The 27,234-nt window shown below is 38.9% G+C and overlaps 1 protein-coding gene across 1 annotated transcript; it reads left to right on the top strand.

Annotated features, from left to right (window-relative positions):
- The first annotated feature begins 142 nt into the window (after positions 1-142).
- LOC574749 (epithelial cell-transforming sequence 2 oncogene-like) lies at positions 143-27,234 on the top strand. Its single transcript, XM_030995449.1, has 21 exons — positions 143-592; positions 1,559-1,594; positions 2,733-2,972; positions 3,419-3,556; positions 4,573-4,675; positions 5,405-5,607; positions 6,151-6,287; positions 9,833-9,965; positions 11,257-11,372; positions 12,685-12,863; positions 13,611-13,703; positions 15,602-15,793; positions 16,514-16,620; positions 17,125-17,256; positions 18,051-18,242; positions 19,516-19,733; positions 20,551-20,698; positions 21,750-21,980; positions 23,018-23,178; positions 24,520-24,692; positions 25,367-27,234. The coding sequence occupies exons 1-21, from the start codon at positions 299-301 to the stop codon at positions 25,495-25,497; spliced, it is 3,357 nt and encodes a 1,118-aa protein (XP_030851309.1). The 5' UTR covers positions 143-298; the 3' UTR covers positions 25,498-27,234.

The raw sequence follows: 27,234 nt of genomic DNA, 5'->3' as shown, positions 1-27,234 counted from the left end.
AAATGGTGTTTATTTCGGATACGAATATATTTTAAACGTACACACGTCACTGATCTCTACGGAAAATCCGTAGAGATCAGTGACACACGTACGTACACACAACAAAACATATGCCGATATATTTCGGATATGACAATTTACAACCGTTAAGGTAAAGAAGCTTTGTGTGGCCATGGTGACAATTAACTGCGATTGCCTCGTCTCTTTGCGCTAATCTGGACGAGGAACGTTTAACCTTGGTTGATTTCTTGCTCATGAGGCGGTCTTGTGGAAAGGAAATCACTAAAACATTGCCAAAATGTCGAATTCTTCAACAAAATTAATTCCGCGACCGAGGACAAGCAGCAACCCTTTGAGCAGGTCGCTACCTGTTGCGACCGCCGGAGCGTCGGGGACAGCACCTGCTGCTGATAGGGTGCTCAAGTATAGGGCAGAACACTCTGGTGATCGTTCATTGAAGAAGACGGCTCAGGTCTCGCCACTTCAGATGAGTACACCGTCAATGCGCTCAGGAACTACCTTCAAGACAAACAAACTGCAGACAAAGAATAGTACATGGACACCTATTCTACATAAACCATCAAACGAACAGGTGATTCTTCCAATCTAGACCCTAGACCTAGATCTAATTATGAAAATCGGCCAATCTCAGGCAAAGCCAAACGGTATGACGAAGTCGAAGAAGATGAAGAATGATTATGAACATGATGATGATGACGAGATTAATGATGGGCCGGGGGTGTATTTGATTTATCAAAAACTTCGCATCAAATAGCACTAATGCCAACGGTCTAGACCATCATAAATAATCGTCCTTTATTATTTTATAATACTGTCTAGCATAGACCTATTCATAAGTTAAAAGATTAATGAAATATTGCCTGAAAACTTCTTCAAAACGCTGTCTTAAATAATCAGGTGTCCGGGCACTCTGGCCCGAATTCACAAAGGAGGTTTGTGGACAAACCTTGGTTTTCGTGCGTCATTTGACGCGTTTTGACGTGTTTTTGCAAACCAGGTTTGTAAAAAACGTGTAAAAGCGCGTCATATGACGTACGAAAACCAAGGTTTGTCGACAAACCCCCTTTGTGAATTTAGGCCTCGTTGTCTGGGAATAAATTGGTCCATGACCATGAATTCTCATACTCTACACAAATTCATTTAAATAAATTAATAGTATAGACTCCAAATGAAGTTAATGAACAGCAAAATTCTAGACTACGAAAATGGGGCAACTATAGGAAATTAATTGAAAAAAAAACTCTGGAGATATCGCAATCTCTGTATTCTATGTTCGACCGGTGTGCGCTACAACGAAAGAAAAGGTCATGAAAACAAATGTGAAAACCAAATATCATACAACATGTACAAGCAGTTGGTATCATTGCACTATATACTTACAATTTTTATAACGTGTATTCTCTCAAAATTAAGATTTCCAAACCTTTGTAGGTTAGCTCATTTTTTTGGGAACAGATGCAAACGACTGCAAAATGTAAAATGTACTTTGGTTGTGATTATTAACTACATATTCCTTAAATTTTTCTTTTTATTTCAGCTCTACTTGGAAAGGAGAGATTTAACTGCTCATTGGGTAAGTGTACACAAAACTAACAAAAGTATTTCAAATTTTATTTTAGCTCAGTCGGACTCCCGGCCCCCCCACTCCGGGGTCGGAATGACCGCATGCGTGTTACCAAAATGTCCAGTAAAGGGGTGCTTTTCGTGCGACAAAGTCCGGCCCGAGAATTGTAAAAAAAGGGGTGTATTGGACTTTTCACCCAGAGATTTATTTAAATAGGGGGTGTTTTTCTTTTTTTCTCTCATCTCTTTGGATTCCTGAGAAATTATTCTGAATTTAGGGGGGTACATTGAGCATTTTTCCGTATTTAGGGGGGTCTCCAAGGCAGGAAAAGCCCGCTAAAAGCCCGCGAAAGGGGGGTTCGGAAATGTTGCCAGTCCTCAGATAGGGGGTGTTTTCAAAAAGAGGGAACGAGCATACGCGTACCCTAAATAACACTGAGTGGGGGGGCCGGGTCGGACTCCAATGGATCTAACAGATATACATGCACTTAAAGTTCTGACACTAGACCTACTTGGAATAATTTAGGCTTTCATCCAGCAAGGATATGGAAATTGATAGATGATAATCACATCGTGCATATTTTTTAACGGTGATTATTAAACCTTGTTAAAACTAATATAGTTTTGGAGGACTGTCATGGGATCCTGAGAGAATTGGATGCTCAGAAATACATTCTGGAACTCCTTGAAGATGAAGATGAGAAATCAGTGTGCCAGCGTTTCATGAAACCGACATAAGCATAGGACCACTGTCATTTTGATAGGATGTCAGTGAAATTGTACTTACATGTATAAATTACGGTTTTGTGAAATTGTGTTGGGAGGAGTGTGGCTTTAACTCTGTGATACAGTGTGAGTGATATGCCACAATTTTGTTTACATTTTCTGTGCCACATTGTATTTATTGTACCAAAGGCTTTAAGACTATCGAACTGTTTCAGTGAAAGCTATCTATATCTATTTTTCTTCTTCTTCTTCCTTTTCTTCTTCTTTTTTTTTCTTCTTCTTTTTTTTTCTTCTTCTTCTTTCTTATTCTTCTTTTCCTTTTCTTCTTCTTCTTTTTTTTCTTCTTCTTCTTTTTCCTTATATTATAATTATTGTTGTTATTATTATTACTGAAATAATGAATTACTGCTATACTCTTCTAGTTTGACCTGTGGACCGACTCCCAGCGGAAGCGATTCCTGCAGTTCCTACTGGTGCATTGTAAGCGTAGCCAGCTTGTCTTCATTCAGCAGTTCTTTGACAGTAAAATTCCGCTGACCCATGTGGACTTCACCAAGATCCTGCCGCGGTTCCTCTGCCTCTACATCTTCTCGTTCCTGGACCCTCGCAGCCTCAGCCGCGCATCCATGGTCTGTTGGCACTGGAAGTTTGTCAGCGAACAGGTAATTGACAACAGCCAGTGGTAGAGGTGTCGTGGACAAGTGGATATGTCACTGGACTGTGGATCACAAGGTCCGCGGTTCAAGTCCCACCGCGACACTAATGTCCTTTGGCAAGACATTGATCTACATTTGCCACTCTTCATATTTCATCAGAGCTTTCTCCAACTGTCTGTTCCTCTCATTCTTCTGCTTTTATATCCACTTAAAGCCCCACCGTACTCTTAATTGTAGCTACTTGCTCCCTCTATATAGAAAACAATGCCTAAGCGGTGGCTGTTGGTCCCCCATAATCCTCTTTTTCTTATATTAATTGAGAGCTGAATTTGATGAGACAACCCCCTGTCAGTGACCACGCTGGGTGTACTAATCCCTCCTGGCCAAACTAGTGCAGACAGGCTTTAACATTTCACTTTCCTATGTGTGTTTATTTGACTGATTGATTGCAGGATGAGCTCTGGATACACAAGTGCCTCCGACACGGCTGGCTCCTTCCCTACGTCCCCAGAGAGAATGAATTTGGAGCTTGGAAGAAACACTACATCAAATGCTTCAGGTCGCTCGATGTTACACAGCCCAATGAAAAGGTACAATCTTCTGTCGAGTTGTTGAGAGAGATCGATGCAGGATTTTGTAAAAGAGGGGCTGATACAATTTCCCCAAAAATTGACGACAAGCAAATAAACAAAGAACCCCCCCCCCCCCAAAAAAAAAAAAAAAAAAAAAAAAAAACCACAAGAACAACAAACAAACAATTGAGTTGGGCATGCTCCCTTACTCCTGTAGTGGTTCCAAAAGGGTGGCAAATGTCAATCATTACCGGTACTCTTATAATTGAATAACTTTTTTTTTTATCTCAACCCATTGTCTGTGGGAACTTTGTGGCTCGTGTACTAATAAAGGCTATACAGAGAGAATTCATTAGTTGAGGACAAATGGTAATGTTTGACATTTTCAAATGGTCACTAGAGAAGTTGAAATATTTATCATCTGGCCTTTAAAGCCCCACTGCACTACTTATAGCTACTTGCGCCCCCTATATAGCAAACTAATCGGTGCCTGTTGGTCCCCCATGATCCCCTTTTTCGTATGTTAATTGAGACTTTGAGAGCTGATTTGATGAGATAACCACCTGTCAGTGACCTTGCAGGGTGGTTTAATACCCCTGGCCAAACTAGTACAGATAGGCTCTAAGAATGCAATAGTATTAAATATTTGAAATGTTTTAATGAGATTAATCTGAACTTAGTAAAGGCAAAGTAAGGTTGACTGTCAGTAAATATCATAAGAAATCTATTGCTATATAGTGCAGTATAACATATAACAGCACTAAGTTGTAGGAACGTTTGCTTGCCATTTTGCAGGCATGCTCTAGCTATGCCTTTAAATTTGTTTTAAAGCCCTGTGTCTTCTGCATATATAGAAGTTTGTCTTCTTAGTAATACAGGCAATTTTTAAGAGAGTTATCCTTCCATGGTTCGAAATTTTGATATTAGATTTAATTACCGAATGTGAAAAGGATTTTAGTGGAAGGTAAAGCATTTAGGAGAGGATATATCATAAGGCTGATGTCCATGAAATGGTTTGTACTATTTTCTTCCAGTCTGACAGGTATGGCAAGCTTGGAGATGGTTCAACCCTAGCGGAGAAGGAGTATTTAAGGAAACTGAAGGCAGGCAGGACCAAGGAACTTCCTCTTAATCCACGTGAGTCATTCCACTCCCCTCAAGTATCGAATTGCCTGTTTATCAGACTTTAGGAAAGGAATATGAAACTTGTATAAAGAAAGGTTGTGTAAAGAATCAACCCTACCTCAAGTACAATGTTCGACAGTAGATTGCGACCTTCCTCCCACACTGCGCAGTTCAGCACACGCGCAGATACAATACCGGCTTCCATAGAGAATGTACAGTAGTGTCAACTAATTCCTTATTTTAAAAAAAAGTTTCATGAACTCCCCAATGATTTGATGAGATCTACAATGTATGTAGGCACCATCATAATCTGTAACTTATAGTTATGAATTGAAAGATGGAATGAAGATAAATGCATCTAACAAAGATGCCAATCAGTACGATTAAATCGTATTTAGTATGATAATAAGAGTGAAATACGATCTTAAAATACGATCTTTTAATCTTTTTTTTTCAAAAAAAAGAAGAAAAGGGTCGTTTAAAAAAACAACAACATAAAAACAGCTGAATCACATAGAAACATGTACAAGTTAACCCCTGCAACCCCAACAAAAACTTTGCTTTACTATTTTCTTATTAAATTTTAGTGAAAGAGCAAGCAACAGAGGTAGTGTCGAGTTTTTGTGAAAATCTGATATTTCTCTCCAAAATCTGATTTTTTTTTATAGGATACTCAGTCTGTTTTTTTTGTGTCAAGAAGTTGGCATCTCTGATCTAATATTATCATTCTTTCAATCCTAGATCCCTATGCTGAGAGGGGGCCATGGCTTGACCCTGATCCACGACCCCAGGACACTGAGAAAGCTTTCAAGAGCATGGCGGACTCGGCCAACCCGACCTTTGGCCTATCCAAGGCGCACCAGCGATCGTGGACTGAACCTGCCCGCAACTTTGAATATGGCCTGGAGTCCGGCGATAGAAAGAAACAGCATAGAGTCAATCAGGTACCTTAATTGAGCTGCAGATTTTGGTCTTCTATGTTCCTAAGGGTGTATTCATTCATCTAACTATTACCCCAAATTCAAGTTACATTGTAATTCAGCTTTACAGTATACAGTACATTTAGTAAATAGAGCTAACAAATAGCAAGAGCTAGTCATGCAAGGTTGGCCTCGTTTTTAGATAGTTTATTCCTCAGCACTATACATCCTGACTTATGGATCCTGCTGAGTATCGTCGTAGAAGTAGAAGTAGAACATCGTAATTCATGACAATAGAGTCCCGCCGCAACACTAATGTCCTTTGGTAAGACATTAATCTACATTTTCCACTCTCCATCCAGGTTAAGTAAATAGGTATCCGGTAGGAAGAAATTCCTTGGATGCTTTAGCGCCTTATTATGGCAGCTCATTATAGCCAGGGTAATAATGTGATACCTTGTATTAAGTGCAGTAGAATATACTTGTTCACTTTACAACCATTGGATAATGTGATTTTTGTATTAGCTTAATTTGTTTTCGATTTGTTTTCATCATCCTTCTTTGCAGGATGTAGAAGAAACGATAGGCAATGGCAGGAGTCTAGCCACCTCATTATCAGCCTGTATAGCGATAGAACTGAGTGAGAGCCCAGACAAGATCAACAAGGCCTGGGCAAAACCTGAAGTTCAGCCAGTCTCTAGAAGGTAATAAGTCAGTTCATAGTTGTAGTCACTATGAACACGACGGACAAAGAAAGCGGACAAAATATACAGTTCCTCAGGTAGACAGAGGAACATCCCTTCACTGCTATTATGTAAAAATGTGTAGAACAGGTGTCACATGCATATTTACCTGTTCTACACGTTTTTACATAATAGCAGTGAAGGGATCCCTTTGTCTACCTGAGGAACTGTATATTTTGTCTGCTTTCTTTGTCCGTCATGTTCATAGTGAGTCTGAGCATGAGCAGATAAAGGTCATTGCAGACCAAATAGGCCATTTTCGTAAGGTAACCAAATTTAATGCACAAGTCTTTGTGAAGTGCCTCAATACAAATTATTTCATTCACCTGATAGGAATAATAGTATTTCAATAGACAGAATCCAAACTGCATACATTAGCTTTTGCCAGGTTGGACAAACATTATGGCTTGACTTACCTTGCAACACCTAATATATGCAGTTGTATTCTGACTATTGAAATACTATTATTCTTATCAGGTGAATGAAATAATTTGTATTGAGGCACTTCACAAAGACTTGTGCATTGAATTTGGTTACACTACGAAGATGGCCTATTGTGAAATACACGGAGACATGCACAGAGCTCATGAAAGTTATGTAATCATTGTTCATTTACGCACAAGCAGTGCACTCCATGATACACAGGTGGAAGTATTCTTTGAAAAGGGGAAACAAAGGCTATTTATGTAGCCCCTCCATCGCTGTAGGAGTGATTATTTCAAAATGTACAAAGTGGGACCTCTTCATGTTTTGTAGATCTGTGGATATTCAGGGTTATTTGGGACATGTGCTAACCATGTAATGCAGGGTGCTACAAGAATTTTTTTCACCACTTGCCCTGTCGGGCAAGTGGGTTTTCAATTTACTTGCCCAAACAATATTTCCACTTGCCCAAAACTTTAAAGCGAAAAAGGACTCGAGGTTAAAGCATTTATTATCTCGTAATGATAAGTTAGTGTTTTAGATAGCAAATTAATGCACATACATGTACAGTGTAACTGTACTGAATAATAACCTAATATGTCAAAGAAAATGGTCAACAAAGGATGGTTGAAGGTTTAAAAAACGCATTTTATTGATTCTCCATAAATAATCAGATTCACATGAATCTCGGCAAGGTAGAATGGTTCAAGCAGGTTTAAGTTTTTAATATTCAGTCATGTAAAAAAGCATAATGACCCTGTTGTAAAAAATATGATACAAACATGTCATTAATGGTAGCCACATGTACCATGGTGCAACATCACATGTGTGTCTGTGCAAGCCGCTGTCATTTGGAAACGTAGGCTAATTTTCAGCTGTTAATAATTTGGGTCAACTCTTCCATCAAGAAACGTCATGTAAATAATGGGTAATCAACTATTTTAAATAAAGTACGGACATTTTTATTTCATCATTCACTGCTATAAATATCATGCCAAAATTTGTAAATTCTTACTAAATAATAATATTGAAGATATTTTACGATAAATCTCGGATAAGTATGCGAAAACTAGACTAAACAACGTCGCTAAAACCATGAAAACAAAACAACAACAGCTTATATTCTGGGGGTCTCGATACTATTATCAAAATGACTCGCTCGGTCGGATCTTGAGACCGCAGTAATAAATTGAAAACGAGACAAAAACATTCATCTGATTTATATGAGCAGCGAGTTTTAAATAATATGTTCACAATCATTAACAGTCATTATGAATAAATATCAAACATTTGACTTTTTGTACTTACTAGAAAATCCCTGTTGTTTATTCCATTCCGATTCGCACGTGTTCATTTCCCTAGAATAATGACGTCATATTTGGCGTGATTCAACCAATCGGCAATCAGAGAATAGCAAAGGCCTGTCGGTGCGGCCTGCAGAGCTAGAGAGAGAGAGCGCGAATAAGCTCGCAGCTGGTACGATCGCGCTAGCTGTCTCTAGCTAGCTCACTGCCGGCCGTGCGTGGAGGCGGAGCGGCATTCATGGCTTGAAGTGTCACTGTTGCATGCGCGCTGAGCTAGCTGAGCTGGCTAGCTGTCTGTGAAGTTTTTTCGAAATCGGAACGATCGCTTTTTTGCTTCTGGATTTTGACGACGGGTAAGAAGTTGACGGGTGAATGGTAGAGTTCTTGGACACTAGGAAATTACTGTAAAAGTATCACTTGCCCGAATCGGGCAAGTGATAATTTGATTTACTTGCCCGACGGCTCAATTTGGTTGCCCCGGGACGTCGGGCAAGCGGGTTTGTCGCGCCCTGTAATGGTCTATTGACAGTCGAACTTGCCTTTTATTGAGTTCCCACCTGTATAAAAAGACCATGACTTTTGTCTCCCTTTAAAAAAGGCCTGTAAGATAAATTTGAGTTCTAGGCCCTGTAACACAAAACTTGGTAATTGATCATACGATTGATTTTTGTGATTGATTGCACATAGTCATGGGTGTCGATCCGTAACTGATACCTATTCATCAGGGGGGGATGATCTATTCATTCATCCCCCCCTGATGAATTGGTATTACGTAAGTATCGACACGCATGCACATAGTGATCAATGCAATCAACCTCCTCTACTCTTTTAAACCAACGTTCTTTCCATATTGTATAAGCAAGGTCCTGAGAGGAGATGCAATAGAGTAGGGAAGTGCTAACGACATATTTGCTTATCTTGAAGTTACTGGTTCTATAAACACAGCTGGTGAGGTCTGGAGAGGAGCTCACACTATGAATATAACTGACAAAGAAAACGGACAAAATGTACAGTTCCTCAGGTAGACAAAGGAACATCCCTTCACTGCTATTATGTAAACATGTGTAGAACAGGTGTCACTATGCATAGTCACCTTTTTATATAATAGCAGTGAAAGGGATGTTCCTTCGTTTACCTGAGGAACTGTATATTTTGTCCGCTTTCTTTGTCCTTCATATTCATAGTGTCAATAGACCTTTTACTAACATATTCAAACTTTATGCATACTTTTTAAACAAAGGTTGTTCTTGACAACCTGGAAGCTTGCCCAAGGCATGCCCTACATAGCAAGAAGCAATGTATGCAGACTGGATTCCAAGTATTGTAGTTCATTCATTAATAACAGGTCAATGGAATAACTCGTCTCTATAGGTCCCCATGCTGGAAACAACATCCATAAACTTGAATACCTATGTTAATAAATTTGACAATATAATGGAAATAGAACATGACTTGATTGAACATGAAAATGAAAGTAGCTTGCAAGTGCAGGAGGTATGTGATGTTGTTTTTGTCCATTCAGTCATTCAAGTTAAGATATTCAGGACACTTGTAAGCCAGCAACATAGCTTTGGTCACAAATCTAGAAATCATCATTGAGAGACCAATGGTGAGAGCAACCAGTGGCATGAATGGCCTGCTGTTCGACTTAACGTTGATCTTAGGCTTTGTGAAACACCCCCCTGACAAAATAAAGCCTGGAGCATATGTCGCAGAAGCAAACACCGGTCACTATTTTCTGGCTATTTGACGACTATTTGACCCCTTTTTTTTTTACAGACCTGATCTGTCTAGAGGTGGAGACTACTCCGCATTCAAGGAAACGTCCAAACATGATGTAGGGTCAAAGGTCATCAGAGGGGATTCCCCATTCAGGATTCTGCTTATATCTAGTGAAGTACCAGCTTATCAAGTAAGCGTTCAATCGTTAGCATTTTCTTTCCTTCTCTCTAGTGTTTGAAGGAATTAATTCCTGCCAGGTATTCATTTACCTCATCTGGGTTGAGTGTGGCAAATGTAGATTTTATCTTGTCAAAGGACATTAGTGCCGCAGCTGGACTAGAACCGCAGACCTTATGATCCATAGTCCGGTGACACATCCACTTGACCATGACACCTACAAATGATGTCTTATATGAAAATGACACTGAAGAAGGCTTGGGAAAACGAGTAGTACTCCTTTCAAAGCAATCAAAATGAATACTCACTGTTGAAACTTCGAGGATGTCTTCTGCAATGCAGAAAAAAGGTGCTTTTAAAGTTGCTGATTCTAACTTGCACTCTTGTTTGTCTATGTGTAGTAACTTCATGCAATGAATCATATATCTTCTCTAACATAAATTGGAGTCATTTGTGCATAAACATTTTTCATCCTTGATAGATGATCAATACCAAAAACACAAAAAAAATGCAAGATTTGGCAGGTCCTTTCCTGATTGGTTCGTTAGGAAGCGTTAAGAAGATGCATCCAGAATGCAAAATGAATATGGTTGAAAATTATAATTTCATCTCACAGAAGTAGAAGTACATCGTTAAGTTAAAAGCTGGTAAATACGTGTATACAGTCAAACCTGCTTTAGTGATCACCTGTCTAAACAAAGACCACATTTTTTGTTTCCCTTGAAATTGTTTTCTCATTGAAACATGTACTAAAGGAACTTGTCTTCAAAGACCACTTTTTGTGTTTCCCTCGGGCTTTCACTATAGACAGGTTTGACTGTACTATCTCAATTAGGCATAATATTACTTACGCTTACATTGAGATATGTCAATAAAGAACCTCTGATAACAAACATCATTATGCCTTTTGCATTCAGGGCCCTGTTTCATAAAACTTGTTATCAATAACAAATGCGAAACTTCGATGACAAATTTGCTCTCAGCCAATCAAATGCCATGATTTCAGTAGCTTATAACAGTAGCTTGTAATGTGTTATTGATAACAAGTTTTATGAAATGAGGCCCTGGACACGTCTCTTTTGTGCCACTTCATTTCTCTATTAAAATTTTCTGCGAAATTTCTATGACAAACTTGCTCTCAGCCAATCAAATACCACGATTTCAGTAGCTTATAACAGTTAATGTAACTTGTCATTGATAACAAGTTTAATGAAACATGGCCCTGGACACATCTTTCTTGTGCCATTACATTTCTCTATTAAAGCAACCTGAAAAACCCTTTCTATTCCATTGTTCTTTCCAAGCTCCTTGTCTCAGCGGCCAAACCAGACGTGTTACCCATAGTGTATGAGTATAATGGCAGCACCATAGAGTCCCTCCTGGAGATGTTACAAGCTACTGTAGGGTCACATCAAGCCAGGTAAGTTATTCATGTCAAACATAGCTGCATTACTATCCTGGCTGTGTAGTAAAACCTGTTCTATTGATTCTCAACATTTCAAACACCACTGTACAAATCTCAACTGATTACACTCAAAATCGGTACTTAAGTGACAATTGATGACACCTAAATAGCAGTAAAATACAATCTTTTCACCTTACTGATGTTAGAAAGAATAATTTGAAAATTCAAATTGTGAGTCTACTGTCAAACTTCATTGTGTGCATTTGTGTGTAATGTGTGTATTGATTATTCATGTGTGCAATTGCTGCCTATTAGCATGTAGTACAGCGCTAGAGGTCAATATGCATTAGCATTGACTCTCTATGCTTTGCTGGAGTGGCCTGATGCCAGCGTAGCAGGAGGTTATGCCGTTTGCTGTAGCATGAACGGAATGAAATCACTCGGGGTGTTTAGGTCGAAGCTATATTCCCCAATATAGTCTTAAACGTGACAAGAGGTTACAAATTTTTCTATTAATTGTACAGAAATATTATTTACTGACCTCAAAAGTGAAGAAGAGAACTCAATCTTTGATGCGGTGCGAAATTTACAAACGAGTAACGTGACATTGCCCATCTAGCTAGCTGGAAGCAACAGTACTATGGTATCGCCGAGAGAACAAAATGAAAATATAATAAACATTGCGGTTACCAGCGTGCTTTAGTTGAATCTATTTCATTTCTATTATGAACTTGAATTGATTTGCTTATACTATTTACTTATCTCTATAGGTTTTTTTTTATTTGCAATGTATCAACAAATTTGAAGAGATTAAAGCTTCTGTACATATTACATAATGTCATTTTTGACTGGCTGTAATGCCACTTTTAATAATAATAATAATAATAATAATAATAATAATAATCTTTTTAAAGTCCACTCCAAATTTGATTAAGTTAAACCGAAAATGGAAATTCTTTTTGCCCAATTGATCGTGAGCCCGGCAGCCACTGAGCAGCGCCAGATCGACGTTGCTCTATCCCTTATTGTTGAACGCCAAACAAGGTAGCAGCAACTCCCATCTTTTAACGTCTTTTGGTATGATGCGGCCGGGGTTCAAACCCACGACCTCCTGGTTGTGAGGCGAACGCTCTACTGACTGAGCCAACACACCGGTTTTAGCAGCTAATGTGACATTTGTTGGCCATATGAGCATCAATGTGTCTATGTGTTCTTGCAGCAAACTTTATACATTGGATCTTAGAGACGGCTATTCCAATTTATACAGAGTAACTTCCTTCTGCGTTTTTTTTATTAAAAAAAAAATCATTGTTTTCATTATTTGTAGGAGCATTGGTTTATTCACTCTTGGAGAGGACTCGGTGCGAATCATCAGAGAGATGGCCATCACGGCCAAGATGATAGAACATCCGGACATCAAGAACTTCTGGGAGTCTTTCTCTCAGTGCATCGAGTCGGCCAAAGAGGGCGGATCCATGGATTTCTTTGCCCCGCTCGAGGCTACAGGTGAGGTCACCTTTTCACAGTAACCTACCGGTACATGTCCACCTGTTCACCAGGGTGGTCCTACAAAGATGCTCCGGTGAAAATTGCCACTCTGTCAATGTCCTACATTATATACCTCTCTTTAGAAATCTAGCCATCTGATCTGATTGGTCAAAATTGTAGTCGGGATTTTAGCCATGCCGGCTTACCGGTCAATACCGTAAATCTCTGTGTATAAGACAGGTACAGGATATTTGAGTCCTCAAAATGCTACTTTATAGTGGTTTTCGAAAACCTCTGTATCTCAACATAAATCACATAATGCCAATAAAGAATAGGATCTACTATTTGAAGTTAACCTACGTTCCTAATTTGAAGGGAAGAGAGTTTTTTCAGTCTTGATAAATTATGCCTCTTCACATAGCACTTTGCCGGCAGAAGCTCACCTGTCCCTTCAGCTCACACAGCCGTATCTTGTAGCTCATTCACACGGGATATCGATTCACCACTCAAAAACTAGCCTGCATGTCTAAGTTTATGTTTGGACTCGAAGGAAAATTTATCTGTCATCTTAAGTTTTAAAAAAGACATTGTTACTATTATTTATGACAAGTTCACAAGCATTTCAAATTTTTCATTATCTCCTTATTTTTCTTTAAATATTTCACTTTACGGTACATGTAGTAATTTTTCTCTAGATTTTAAACATTTTTTTGCTGTCCACGTAACACATTTTGAACTGATTTATTTACAATTTTTCACATCCAGCTGGAGGCCACGAGATGATGTCCCGTCTATCGTCTCTGCTGGGTCTCCGCTTGTCCAGCCCCGCCACTCTCTCACCCACTCGATTTGATTATGGTAAGTTTCAGTCTAGTTTCAACTATATCCCTCGGATAGGACGTTAAATGGAGGTCCCGTGTAGAGGAGAGTTACCACCTTTGCACGTTAAGAACCCACTGCACTATTCGTATAACAGTAGTGGGAACTCCGGTGTAGTGGTCCACCTGCACACCCCCAATCAGTTATACCAGGAGGAGAGACCCCAGGGTTACAGTGATTCAGTTCGCTTTTCGCCTCCCAGGCACAGGTGACGCCAAAATAACGATAATAATAATAATAGCTGTTCAGAGCTGACACAGATATCCAAAGTCCTTTGGAAGTGCATGATATTTTATCAGCATGTGATATATGCGCTATACAAGAATGCATATTGATAACGTTATTTAGGAATTTATAACACACACACATATCAAGGTGCAGCAATGATGAATATAAAGCAATATACATAAGAAATAGCTCAACAGGTAATCTACAGGCTGTGAAACTCAAATTTTAGATAAACAGATATGTGTTTTGAATTGCTTTGTTGAATCTAACTGTCTCAGATACAAAGGAAGTGAGTTCTAGAAGACAGGTGCAGCTTTTGCTAAGGAACTGTTTCTGTATAACTGCATATAACCATACACTGTAGGTAATATTGTTATTCGAGTGACTCCGGTCACTCACAGTATCCCTTCCCATACACAGCTTATGCCCATATAAATCAAATTAATATACATATATTTTTGTTAAAGGGATCCGGTAACTAATCACAAGGTATAGTTATGCACACCAGCTTATTTGTGTCAGCCTTCTCAAACCCAATGTGATGGTTGATAATGCTGTGTGTGAGAGATCACTTCATGGAGGTCAATTAGCGTTCAGGCTGAAGTCTTCTACGGTCTGGACGTCAGTCCCCTCTGTACAAACATAATGTCCTAGAACAAAATTATATGAGGAAGGTTTTTTTCTATGAAAAAGGCAGTGTGTCCTAATTGTTAAAATCGCTATTATCATGCTGTTTTCTTAACATTGATGGTTCCTTGTAATGCTCTACTTTTACATTTTTAAAGAATATATGATACAGTCATTTGTGCATGCTTTAGGAAATTTAAAATATTGTTCAAAGCAAAAGAGAATTATATTGCTCTAAGCAAACATTTTTTTCCTTTGCATTTCCTTTCATCTAAATTGAGTGTTACATATTGTAGAAAGACTAAGTGCTTATAAGTAGGGTTACTTCCTATTGGTAAGGTGCTATATAAACAATAGTTATTACGTACAAGATTCAAGATTACATTGTTGATATGTATTTACAGAAATTTGTTTTCCATAGGTGTTAAATGTAGTTGAAGCTATGTAGACATAGACAAAGCCATCGTATCGTGTGTTAAGAGATAAAAGGGTGTTGAGAGATAGAAGGGTGTTAATATTGTGTTAAAGCATTTTGGTGAACATCCTTCTGGCTCTCAACTGATGGGTATACACTGAGAAAACATTCCGGGTCACCCTTATAGATATTGTAATTAAAGTGACTAGGTAATATTGCCTCAGATTCTGAAACAAAATCCTGGATTTAGCTCATGCTTCAATGATAATTATAAACCTTTAGGTCAGTCAGGAACCCCATGACTTTCACAAGCTGATCGCCTGTCTGATTATCAAGATATTTATGATTGTAAATTGAAACCAAATTTTGCTTTTTCCTAACAGTTTTCATAAAACTTCAGTCTATTGGGGAAAACGAGTATGGTAAAACCAGTCACTCAAAGATTTTTACTTTTTTGAGGCACTTCTTGATCATTTTGAAGTGCAATTTTTTTAGGGCGTCAATATTACACCATATCATAGACATTGATAACACGTAGGGCCGTGCATCTCAGATTTAACATTGTTAAACGATGCCTTTAATGGACATTGACTCATTTGTCCAACAGTCACAGGTGAATGGCTGGACACCGCCCACACGCGGCCCAACCCTTCGCCCCACTCCCTCTACTTCCAAGCGGGTCCCCTGCAGGCCTGGCAGGCTCTTGCTGGTCGAGTGGCCGAGGCAACCACGCGATGCAGTGAAGACCTCAGGGGATTCTTCGTCCAGAGGAGAGAGCAACTACTCCACAGGGTAACAGGTTGGTGGGACTAAACAGCTGAAGATTATTTATGTGAACAAAAAGAGAGGGCATTGCACAGCTGCTATCGGCATTGTCTTCTTTTTATTCAATTTTGAAATCTGGATACTTATTGGATGGCTTTGAGTGTGATACAAGAATATATTGCTCGAGCTGCGACAATATTGAACGAGTCAGAGACGAGTCCAATATTGACTAGCGAAATAACAAAATTTAACTTACCTCTGTAAATATGGATTTTTGTGTGTGATATTGATGTCAATAGTTGAAGTACCCGGATGACTGAGCAATACAAAAATAATATTGGTCAGTCATCCAGGTACTGCGCTAGAGATATGGAATACACTGATTCATTGTACCAGCTGGAGGCCTTATATAGATAATAATTCATTTTATTTTAGTATCCGTGTGCAAAGTTGAGTCTATATTTTGTGTTTTGTATTTCTTTAGCTTCCTAACCATTTTTCATAGAGGGTAATTTTTCTATTTTATCGAATTGAATGAATGAAAGAATGCCTAGTAAAAAAAAAGGTGCCATCGTACAAATTTTCAAAAATATAGCAGCTGCTAGTCTGCTAATATATCAAACGCATTCAAGTTTGTGAGATTGATTTCTTTTTTGTAAAACTGAATATTTTGTCATTAGATGTACCAGACTCTGTGAATGTATATGGCAGTGTATTATTATTTGATTAATTCCCCTATCTCTGTGATTTGTAGGTGATGTAGTTCTGCAGGAGTTGGGAGAGGATGGACTAAGCGTATGTGATCAGATCATGGAAGCACTGAGAGAAGCCCTGGAGGAACTAGCCAGACACCCTGATCAAGTGAGTCTCACACAGTCTCTTAAAACTCATTTTATAATGGATAAGTTGGTAGTACAAGATCTTTAGGAGGATAGCTCAAAGATATGTGGCCAGGATAGGGTTACACTATGAGGGACTGTTGAGAAACTAGCCAGACCGTGGTACCTTCAACAAATGAGTCCCACTCAGTTTCCTAAAAAAATTCTTAGAGGTAATGTGATGTAGGATATCAGATAGGATGGACTAGGTGTATGCTATTCAGTCAGAGTAGAGACTCAGAGAAGCTCGGGGGAACTAGCCATGCACCCTGACCAAATAAGTGAGTCTTACACAGTCTCCTGAAGACCTTTAATAGATAAGTTAGTGGTGCAAAAGTTTTTTTAAAATTTCGATTTCCAATCATGGGATTCCTGACTGACCTAAAAGTTTATAATTTATGATTGCAGCATGGGCTAAATCCAGGATTTTGTTTAGAAAGATACCCAATCCCTTTAATATTTCTCTCCTTTTCTTGTCCGCTTCCAGCCTAATCCAGCAGCTTTCCTTGGAGAAACTCTTCTGAAAGTGTCCGGTCAACCTGTGCCGCCTCAAGGGATGACCAATGGCGTGTCAGATGGAGCAACGAGGCAGTCCAAGAAGATGTCTGGCTTGAAACTCGTAAGCAAGGCATTTGATCAATACCGCTTCTCTCTACCCAGGTGTTTAAATAGGTTATGATGTGTACTCAAAGTCAATATGAGGAGACTAGTGAGCTTAATGCCCATTTTATGCATACTTTATAAACAAAGGTTGCTGTTCTTGACAGTCTGAAAACTTGCCAGAGGCTTACCTGAAAGCAACAAGTAATGTATGCAGACTGGATTCCAAGTATTGTAGTTTGTTCATTAGTTCAACAGCTGAATGGAATACCTTGTCACTAGGTCCCCAGGGACAGAAACATCCATAAGTTTGAATATGGTATTAAACTACTGGATAAGATGATGAAGCAGATCCTAATCAATTGATTGGTTGAGAGTGTACATGTGACCAGGCATTTATTTTGCCTAACAAGTAATTTTACTAATAACCGGTCATAAGAAAATACTTATGACTGGTCATTAGTAAAATCATGTTATAAAACATCATTTTATAAAACAAATAAAACCTCATCTTATAAAACAAATAATTCACCTCATTTTGTTTGGGCATTAGTAAAATTAGAAACAGTCCAAACACCCTCGGCTATCGCCTTGGGTGTGTTACTAGACTGTTCCTAAGGTACCTTGTGTGGGTAATTCTTACTAATGCCCTGACTGCTGTGTATTATTTGTATACTATTGCATGGATCCGTGCAAGGATGTCAATCAGTGTTAGTAATAAAAGGGGCTTCTAGTGCTACCTACGCTTCCCTCTTCCCCGCGTTGTACCTAAACATCCTTTCCTTTTCTTTTCCCTTTTTTCTTTCGCGCTAGGCAAGTGAAAGTCAAGATGATCTGTCCATAGGAGAAGACATTGAGGAGGAGATCGAGGAGGAGTACGATGAGGGGAGCGAGCAGGAGCTGATCAAACCCACTAAGTCCCGTTCTAAACCCATCCAATCAAAAACATTCTTACGGACACATTCCAAACCAAGTACTATGAAACAGACATTTCAATCTATGCAGGTGAGTTGTGTTTTACTAGCCTCTAGATGTGTGAATATCGGCCCCAACACCCCTGAAATCAAAGGAACAATTTTTTTTTTCTTCAAATTGTGGGTGCCCATTTTTCACATCCAGCTGTGCTTGTTATTTTGTTATCTTGATTACTGTATTGCTGGTGGAAGCATATTTCCATATTTGTGGACAAGAATAAATTATCAGTCGACAGCCCCCCTCCCCCCCCCCCCCCAAAAAAAAACAATGAAATGAAAAATGCCTGAATTATTTCAAAATTCTCTAAGGAGGCTTATATACTCCCAGACTTCATTTCTCTGTATCAGATGCAGTATATTTCAGTATATTTGCACTGCACTACATGTAATTATAGCTACATGTACTTGCGCCCTCTATATACAGTAGCAAACAATGCCTAAGTGGTGATCATATGTCCCCCATGGTCCCCTTTTTCTTATGTTAATTGAGAGCTGATTTGATGAGATAGCCACCTGTCAGTGACCTAGCAGGGAGGTCTAATCCCTCTTGGTCAAACTAGTGCAGATAGGCTTTAACTCAAGCATTCAGTGAAATGGGGAACTTCGCTTGAATCTTCTTCAATGAATCTAGAAGTCGCATTGATTTCACTACAGACCTAGTTTTGATCATCTGCATGTATCTGTTGATTATTAATCACAAATAATCTCTCTTCTGAAATGAGTATTATCCTCGGTCTGTCTCTGTAATATTCTTCTAGGTCTTGTTTCATAAAACTTGTTATCAATAAAAAGTTACAATAAATGTTATAAACTACTGAAATCGTGGCATTTGATCGGCTTAGGGCCAATTTGTCATAGAATAAAGAACTTAATTGTTATGAAACAGGCCCCTGTTCTGTTAATGCCCGCTGCAAGGTTCTGGAATCATCAAAATGATGAGAAATTTGGCCAAGTCTTCATAAAGTTAGAATCACTGTACACAGAAATATGTATATGGGACTACACACACGTGCGCGACACGTGCATTTGTATCTCTCAACAGGCGAGAGATACACTAATTTAGCAAATATATCAATTAGTAGGCAGTTTCCCGTCAAAATTTTTATCATTATGTATTATTCAAAACATATTCTTTCACATGATTGGTAATAAGAGCTTGCATTTCATTTTTTGAAATTGGGGCGTTTCCAATACTGGTCTTTACCTTTAATGTTTTTGTAAGCAATTTGTACCTGCTTTACAAAAAGGGGCTATAAAAATGTTTTGTATTATTAATATTCTTATGATTATCCTGGCATTTTCAGTTGACCACCCCCCCTGGGAAGACCCAGTCGGAGCGGAGGAGAGCGCTGGCCAATGAGATCCTTGATTCAGAGCGGGTTTACCTGCGAAGACTCAACATCATTCACAATGTCTACTTTGAGAGACTGGCGGCAGCTCTTCGATCGAACCATGCAATCATTGGACAGACGAATATCAGTCTCATCTTCACCGATACAAATAATATACTTAATGTAACAAGGTATGTGATTCACTATGCCATTGTCTCTATATAAAAGGGCCAATTAACAATTACCTCAAAAAATAAAAAGTTTTACAACTAGTACATGTATGTATAAAATCAACCCCCTAAGCTCCCCAAATTGTACCCAGCATTCTAAAGGTGAAGTATATGAGGAATATAGAGTATTTTGTTGTTGTTATTGTATTTATTGTGCAATTGTGAACAATAGCAAGTTCAGGGACCCATTTCACAAAGCTTTGTTTCAATGACAAATAACAAAAAGTCTTCTGATAAACAATCAGAAGCAAGGATTTCAGTAGCTTATAACAAAACTGTAATTTGCCACTGATGACAAGTTTTGTGAAATGCCCCCTGGTGTCAACAGATAATTGATGACAGATGGTCATACTAGCAGCCCCTGTATTAATGGAGCCAAAGGGTCAAATTGGTTCAACGCTGCTCAGGTGATAACGCTGCTAGGAGATAACTTAAAAACACTGCCCATAGAATCCAAAGCAGGCTATTATTATTGTATTAAGTGCTTTAAATTCTAAAATGTTTAAAGAGATGATAAACACCACAAACTTGGGGAAAGACATTGATTATCTTTTCAGCTTCACACACTTACAATGTAGTCGTTTAGCTGGTAACAGAGGCTAGTACCTTGTTATCTCAATCAGAATTTCTCTTCTAGATGTTTAATTACGGCTTTCTGTTCATTTATTTTGTTTTATTCTGATAAGTGCAAGGGACTTCCCCTTGCACTTTGCTATGCTTGCAATTATAAGGAATGAATTGTTAAAATCCTGTGTAAACCATGTCTTATGTTTGACAGGGGTCTTTTTGAAGAATTGAAAGGGCGAGTAGAGAGTTGGAGTGTCCAAATGTGCCTAGGAGACTGCTTTATCAAGTTCCAATCGAAACTCAAGGCCTATACCAACTTCCACAACAACTATGCAATTGTCCTCTCCACAATAGACAAGGTAAGCTTGATAACCCTAACCCCTAACCCTATCCCTAACACCTAACCCTTAGCTCTCACCCCTACCCTAACCCTATTATCCTCTTCACAATAGTTAAGGTACGCTTGATAACCCTAACCCCTAACCTCCAACCCCTTTAGAGTAGGTTTTAAACTCTTTGTTCGCACATGTGTCATTGTTTAGTGGTTCATTCACTTGCGTTACAATTTAGGGGTTGAGGGTTTGAATCCCAGGCAGGCACTGATGTCCATTGGCAAGACACTAATCCACATTTGCCACTCTCCACCCAGGTGTAAATGGGTACCTGACATTTGTGGGGATGAATATTGCAGGGCCTGCAGGAAGAGCAGTATTAGTGTTTGACCCTGTTTCATAAGACTTGATATCAATAACAAGTTACAAGCTACTGTTATAAGCTACTGAAATTATGGCATCTGATTGGCTGAGAGCAAATTTGTCATAGAAATTTAGCAGTTGTTATAGATTTCAAGTTTTATGAAACGGGCTCCAAGGGCTACCCTGGGTAAAATAAGACCCACTTGTTATTTTTTGTTAAAGAGTATTTCCAAAGAAATTGTCAAAATCAAGGGATATCCTACCATCCATTGTAAGGTATAGACCAGTTTTAGAAACGCCCCCCTCCCCCTCTCAAAAAATGAAATGGAAGCTCTTATTACGAATCATGTGAAAGAATATGTTTTGACTAATACGTGATGATATAAATTTTGCCGGGAAGCCGCCTACTAATTGATATATTTGCTAAATTATCATATCGATCCGGCCTGGATAGATATCGCCGCAGTCATTTCAACATTGAATATTTGGGCATATATTTCTGCTTGTTTGTGAATTTAGGTTGAAGTATTGCCATCTAAACCTCTGAACACAATATTTAAACAATATTGAATTGATATTTTGCACCCAAAACCCTTGAACTGCAATTTTACTTCTACCGGTCTATATCTGTAAAGAAATTTTGATAAGTGGTAAATTTTTGAGGGGCAACACTTTAGTTCTGTTAATGTTAATACTATTTGTTTCTTGTCTCCAGTGTCGAGAGCAAGAGCCTTCGTTTCGTGCCTTCCTCAAACAGCACGACAGCTCAGCCTCTTCCGAGATGATGACTTTGGATGAGCTGTTGCTAGGCGTGGCCCATCACATCCACCACTACACTCGCCTCCTCTTAGCCATTCATCATGCCACACCCGATGACCACCCGGACAAAGAGGACTTGATGACGGCCATTGATACATTCCGGCAGCTGCAAGATCTTATCGACCAGGTAAAAGTTTTCTTGTGCAAGTTGTGACACATCTTCTTGCAATGTCATCTGCCTCCAAGATTTCTTAATCCGTGAATAATTGAAATTAATGTAGAATGAATTTGATGATAATATCACTCAGGCTTCTGATCTTACTTACTTTGATATTTACTTTGATGTTGAGGCGTAAAGATATCCTTATTTGCCGCTCCAGGTAATACTATCTGTCTGGTATGGACTGTACTTGAAGAATAGAAGAATAAGAAATTGGGGTGAAGCGTGGTATTAAAAGAAAAGAGACGCAGTACTCGTTACAAAATGGAAAGCTTGTTGCGGGACTTGCATGGCTATCTTTTACTTTTAGAAAGGTCCACAGGGAGTACAACGGTTAAAGTTCATCTGTTGTTTTGTCAACTATATTTGTATCAGATTAGGTTATTCTCGTTTACAAAATCTTCATATGCTAATTTTCTTTCCCTCTTTTTTATTATTCACCAATAACATTGTCATATACACTGTAGAACAACGTGTGAGGTGAAAGAAGGGTTGAGTGTCACACAGAGAATACAATTATTTTGATTTGCTCACTTTCTCTTTTCTTGTTCATCAAAAACCAGTCTGACAGGACAAGCAACTAGGTGGGAAAGTAGTCTGGTCTTAAACAGACTATGTACTAAGTTTGTTTTAATTGCCTTCTCTTTAATTGTTTATTAAAAATTATTATTAAAAAAAAAAAAAATCAGTTATAGTATACTGGAGGCACACACAAGTAGTTAATTCCATTAACTCAATTGTATTGTATTAGTAATGTTTTATTTTATTTTGTTGCTTTTAAGGTATAGAACATGTTGAATAATTATACTGAGTTGGACAGTATCACCTGTGCGCTTAGAAACGCATGTGTACAGCACCCTATGAATGTAATTATTATTATTATTATCAAAAACCTATCATATAGAACAGGCAACAAGGTGAAATAAGGGTGTAGTCTTACACAGACAATGTACTAATTTTGATTTGCCTTCTCGTCAATTGTTTATCAAAAACCTATCTCATAGAACAAGCAGCGAGGTGAAAGAGAGCGTGTTTTGAAAGGGCTTCAGAAGCGCATCGTCGGTTGCCCCAGTCTTCTAGAGGCCAACAGGTTCCTGGTCCAACAGTTAGAGACGGTTGCCCTGATGGAGTCAGTAACCCAGGGCAAGACCAGTGAATCCAAAGGGTGAGCTAGCTTTTATTAAGTGGGTGATCCATTTGCTCTGGTGAAATTTGCTCTGGCGAAAGTTGGGGTTATGGTTAAGATTGCAATTAGGATTGGGCATGGGTTTTGGGTTAGTGTATAGTGTTTTATCCTGGGGCGGTATTCTGAACATTGTTGTAAGTTTTGTGTTATCTTTTGTTGTATCTTCCAGAGATAACACAGCACTTATATTGTTGTAAGTTGGTATTCTGAAAATGTTATCTCTTGAAGGACCGCCTTTATCTTATCTTTGACACACCCTATTATGGACCCTACCAGTCAAGATCTATTTTATATAAGCATGATAAGTACTATAAGTAGGTCAACCAATAGGAGTACTTTATGCCATACTGAAGATGGCCCAGCGCATACTCATCTTGGGCGTAATTAGTTAATTGAGCGCTTATTATGCGCGTCATCATATGTGCTGTGGCACATGGATCATGAAGACAAATCATGCTTTCACTTAGTGGTTAAGAAACATCACAGAGATGAGAGCATTAAAACCGTCATGTCCTAGCATGTAATTTCTTAGAAAGTTCTTATCTGTGATGTCTCCGGTCAACACACAATCTTCTTCTAACTCGTCTATTGGCACTAAGTTGGTTCTGGGCAAGGAAGATTGCCGCCATTATATCACCACAAAGGATACAACAACCCCCTACCTGTTGTAAATACCATGCAAGATAAGATAAGATAAAAGATGCAACAATTTTCGGAATACCAATTATCTTATCTTGTCATATTATCTCTTGTGGGCATATGCAAGTTAGGATTAAGTGCCAACAGTTTGAGGCTGGCGCGGCCTAAGAGATGAGAGAAAAGATACATGAAAAGATACAACAAAAATTACTACAAAAGTTCAGGATACCAACTTTATCTTATCTCCAAAGATACAACAATATTAGAGATAACACAGGGTTCAGAATATAGCCCCAGGGCTGTAGCTAAGAATGGTTAGGATTAGGGTTAGGATTATGGTAGGGGTTAGGGTTTAGGGTTTTGTTTTGTATTATGATTAGGGTTCGAATTTGGTTTAGTGAAGGAAATTTACCATGAACTGACCAACCAGACAAAAAAGGTTTGGGTTGCAATAGGCAGGTTTAATAACATATTCAAAGTTAATGCATACTTTGTAAACAAAGAGTGTTCTTGACAACCTGAAAGCTTGCCCAAGGCTTACCCGATATATCAACAAATAACGTATGCAGACTTAATAATAAGTTAATGTTTTACCTCATCACCAGATCCCAGGAAAGTAACATTATTTGAATATATATTAGTAATATAACTTCATCGTTATTCTGACATTTTCATTTGCAGGCCCATGAAGCACGTGAATGACCTTTGCCTGTTTCTGTTCAACGATGCTCTTGTCGTGACCCACGAGGGCTCCCGTCATGTGCCTTACACCCGCCGCTCAGAGACCTTCTACAGGTTCATGGTGGCTCTGAGTCTGACAAGGTTGCAGGTTCAGGATGTGCCAGATTCTAAATGTAAGTCTACCGTTCACAAGTGATGACGAAGGAATATGAAGATAATAAAAGATCACAGAAAAAACACTGTGCACTTTCATTTCAAGATTTTAAAATTGCAATTTCTATTGTCAGACAAAATATATGTCTTAGTAGAGTCAATACATGTAGTTTCAGGAGGTTTATTATAATTTTATTTAAAACAAAATGGATTCGCCTCATGCGTGGGTATATAGTCGTTCCGAAGTAGGCAACTTGGCGATCACTACTTCGCCAACAAGTATTCCGCTCCCGTGTGTACGTCCGTGTGCTGCCCTTTATATACCCACGCTTGAGCAACTTTAAAAGATGGACATATATATATATATATATATATACTATAGACTTGGATCGTTTTTTGATTTAGTGATGCAACATTGTAATAGGGATGACGGAGGAGGCTCATCCATGACTTAGAAATTCCATACCGCCATGGCCAATGTACCAAATGCTATACAAAATGTCTTAGCAAATATGTGTACCACACCACACAGTGTCTATATTTCACCTTATTCTTTGTTATATACCCTTTGCAAAAATAATGTTGTACAGTTGTATGTATTGTCTTTTTGTGAAGACTTATTTACAATACATGTACATGTATGCTAGATGTGATAACCCAGCATTTTTCTGCCTTTTCTCTCTCCAATGAACAGACGTCCAGCATGCTATCTTGTTGGTTTCGCCTAAGAAGAGGCTGCTGTGTTCAGCCGAAGACTACTCATCCAAGGTGGCCCTACTCAGCATACTGGAGGAAACGATTCGAGCTGCTTTAGATGTGGACTGAAACAATGACAACAATGACAACAATGACAACGTCAACAACAACAGCAACACGAACAACAACCGCAACACGAACAACAACAGTGGCTCTGTGTAGCCTGGTACATCCTCCTTGGTTGTAAACAAAAATTTAAACGGACACATCGCCACCCCTGGTCAGGGGATCCAGGGTTTCCTGTACACCTTGTGTGCACACACTCCGCTCCCTGGGGAGCATTCCAGCAAGAGGCCTTTTTTAGAGGAGCACACAATGCTGACCCAATAACAATGGTGTTCACATCCTACCAGGTGCCCGTTAAACACCTGGGTGGAGAGAAGCAATATACATCAAGTGCCTTGTGCCGCAATGCCTTAAGTGCACCTCCAGTCGATCTTCACCCGCTTGGGCCGTGTAAAGGATCAAACGGCGGACTGCCACTGTCAGATTTTGTCAAAAGATCAATGTGCGTGTCTTACAATCACCAAATAGTGTCTAGGGTTTCATTCTGCAGGGAATACAGAGTTAAACCACTCAAATATATCTCTACAGTATACCATAGTGCCTTTTCAACTGTTGAAACTGCTTAGATGGTATCCTCAATACAAGTAGTGCCTTTGATGCTGATTATTTAAGGTTGCAAACCTGCAAATATTGTACAACGCATTAAGTGGTGGTTATTTTACCTGACTGCTAAAAAAGCATAAATGATTGTTAGTAAGCAACCAGACGGCCGACGGCTTTAGGTCCCGTCCGGGGGACAACTGCAGTAAGGGGAATTGTCAACAGTATCGTGCCTTTGGGAATGATTTCCTTGATGCTTGCATTGGATCGTGTTGTTGCAATTACGTTACCTTCTTAGACTAGATGCATCAGTTTCATGCTGTGGCTTAAAGTGTACCATTCACCTGAAAAAATAAATGATGTATAACTAGAATTTAGAAAATCAACTTAGGAAAAGTTTACCTGGCATTCTATAGGTAAACAGCTAAGGAGTTCAAAGAAAAGAACATAAAATCCCAGGTATAGGGCTCGCACGGAACCCAACTCGGAGTTGAGTCCGAGGTATGCTGTAGTAATTAGATGTTGCCATGTCGGGCATGCATCAGGCAATGCATTTTAGTTGTCAAGAGAAAGTTTTGTTTGAAACGCATCCATTTAAGTAGTAAACGGTTCTATTGAACTAGGCATGAATATTTGTAATATAACAGTTGCTGATGATAAGATGGTGCCGAGTGCCAGAGTGGATGTGCCTTTGAGCATTCCTAGTATTGTTCCAACTTTCAACAGAGGCTGCCTTTTGTAAAATTGGGTAAGTTACGTATCATGTTCCATATTACAGGAAACATGTATGCGTATGTGTCTGAATGTTCATGTGTTCAATAGCCATAATCAAACATGAGCTCAACAAGCTCTTCACTTTGAGTGGTTACTCCGTCAAAGTGAGATACATTCAGACACAATTATCTTCAAGACACTATTTTTTTAGGGCAAAATGTGGCAAATTTTTTAGTCAAGACATCCCATCTTCAGGTCTCAGTATTCCACGCCAAAATCACCTCAGATTGTATCCTTTTGTAGTTAATTATGATAAAAGCATTGAACATCAGTGATCAAACCTTTTCATGAAATCTTGAACATGTTAGAGCAAAGCTATGGAGGTTTATAAAAAGCGGACACAAGTGACGTGTCTGTTATGCTTCATTTGAGCTTTTCAAGGAAATGCGTAATCAAATTATTTTACACCATGTACAATGTATAGAT

The sequence above is a fragment of the Strongylocentrotus purpuratus genome, unplaced genomic scaffold (assembly GCF_000002235.5).
Source record: "Strongylocentrotus purpuratus isolate Spur 01 unplaced genomic scaffold, Spur_5.0 spur5_scaffold_21, whole genome shotgun sequence".
Taxonomy (NCBI): Eukaryota; Metazoa; Echinodermata; class Echinoidea; order Camarodonta; family Strongylocentrotidae; genus Strongylocentrotus; species Strongylocentrotus purpuratus.
This window is presented reverse-complemented; position numbering and strand designations above follow the sequence as displayed.

What these genes read in the sequence shown, in the direction of transcription:
- LOC574749 (XM_030995449.1), top strand. Translation starts at nt 299, where the DNA reads ATGTCGAATTCTTCAACAAAATTAATTCCGCGACCGAGGACAAGCAGC. An exon ending in ATAAACCATCAAACGAACAG is followed by an intron (nt 593 to 1,558) that starts GTGATTCTTCCA and finishes TTTTTATTTCAG; the next exon opens with CTCTACTTGGAAAGGAGAGA. An exon ending in AGATGTCTGGCTTGAAACTC is followed by an intron (nt 17,257 to 18,050) that starts GTAAGCAAGGCA and finishes CTTTCGCGCTAG; the next exon opens with GCAAGTGAAAGTCAAGATGA.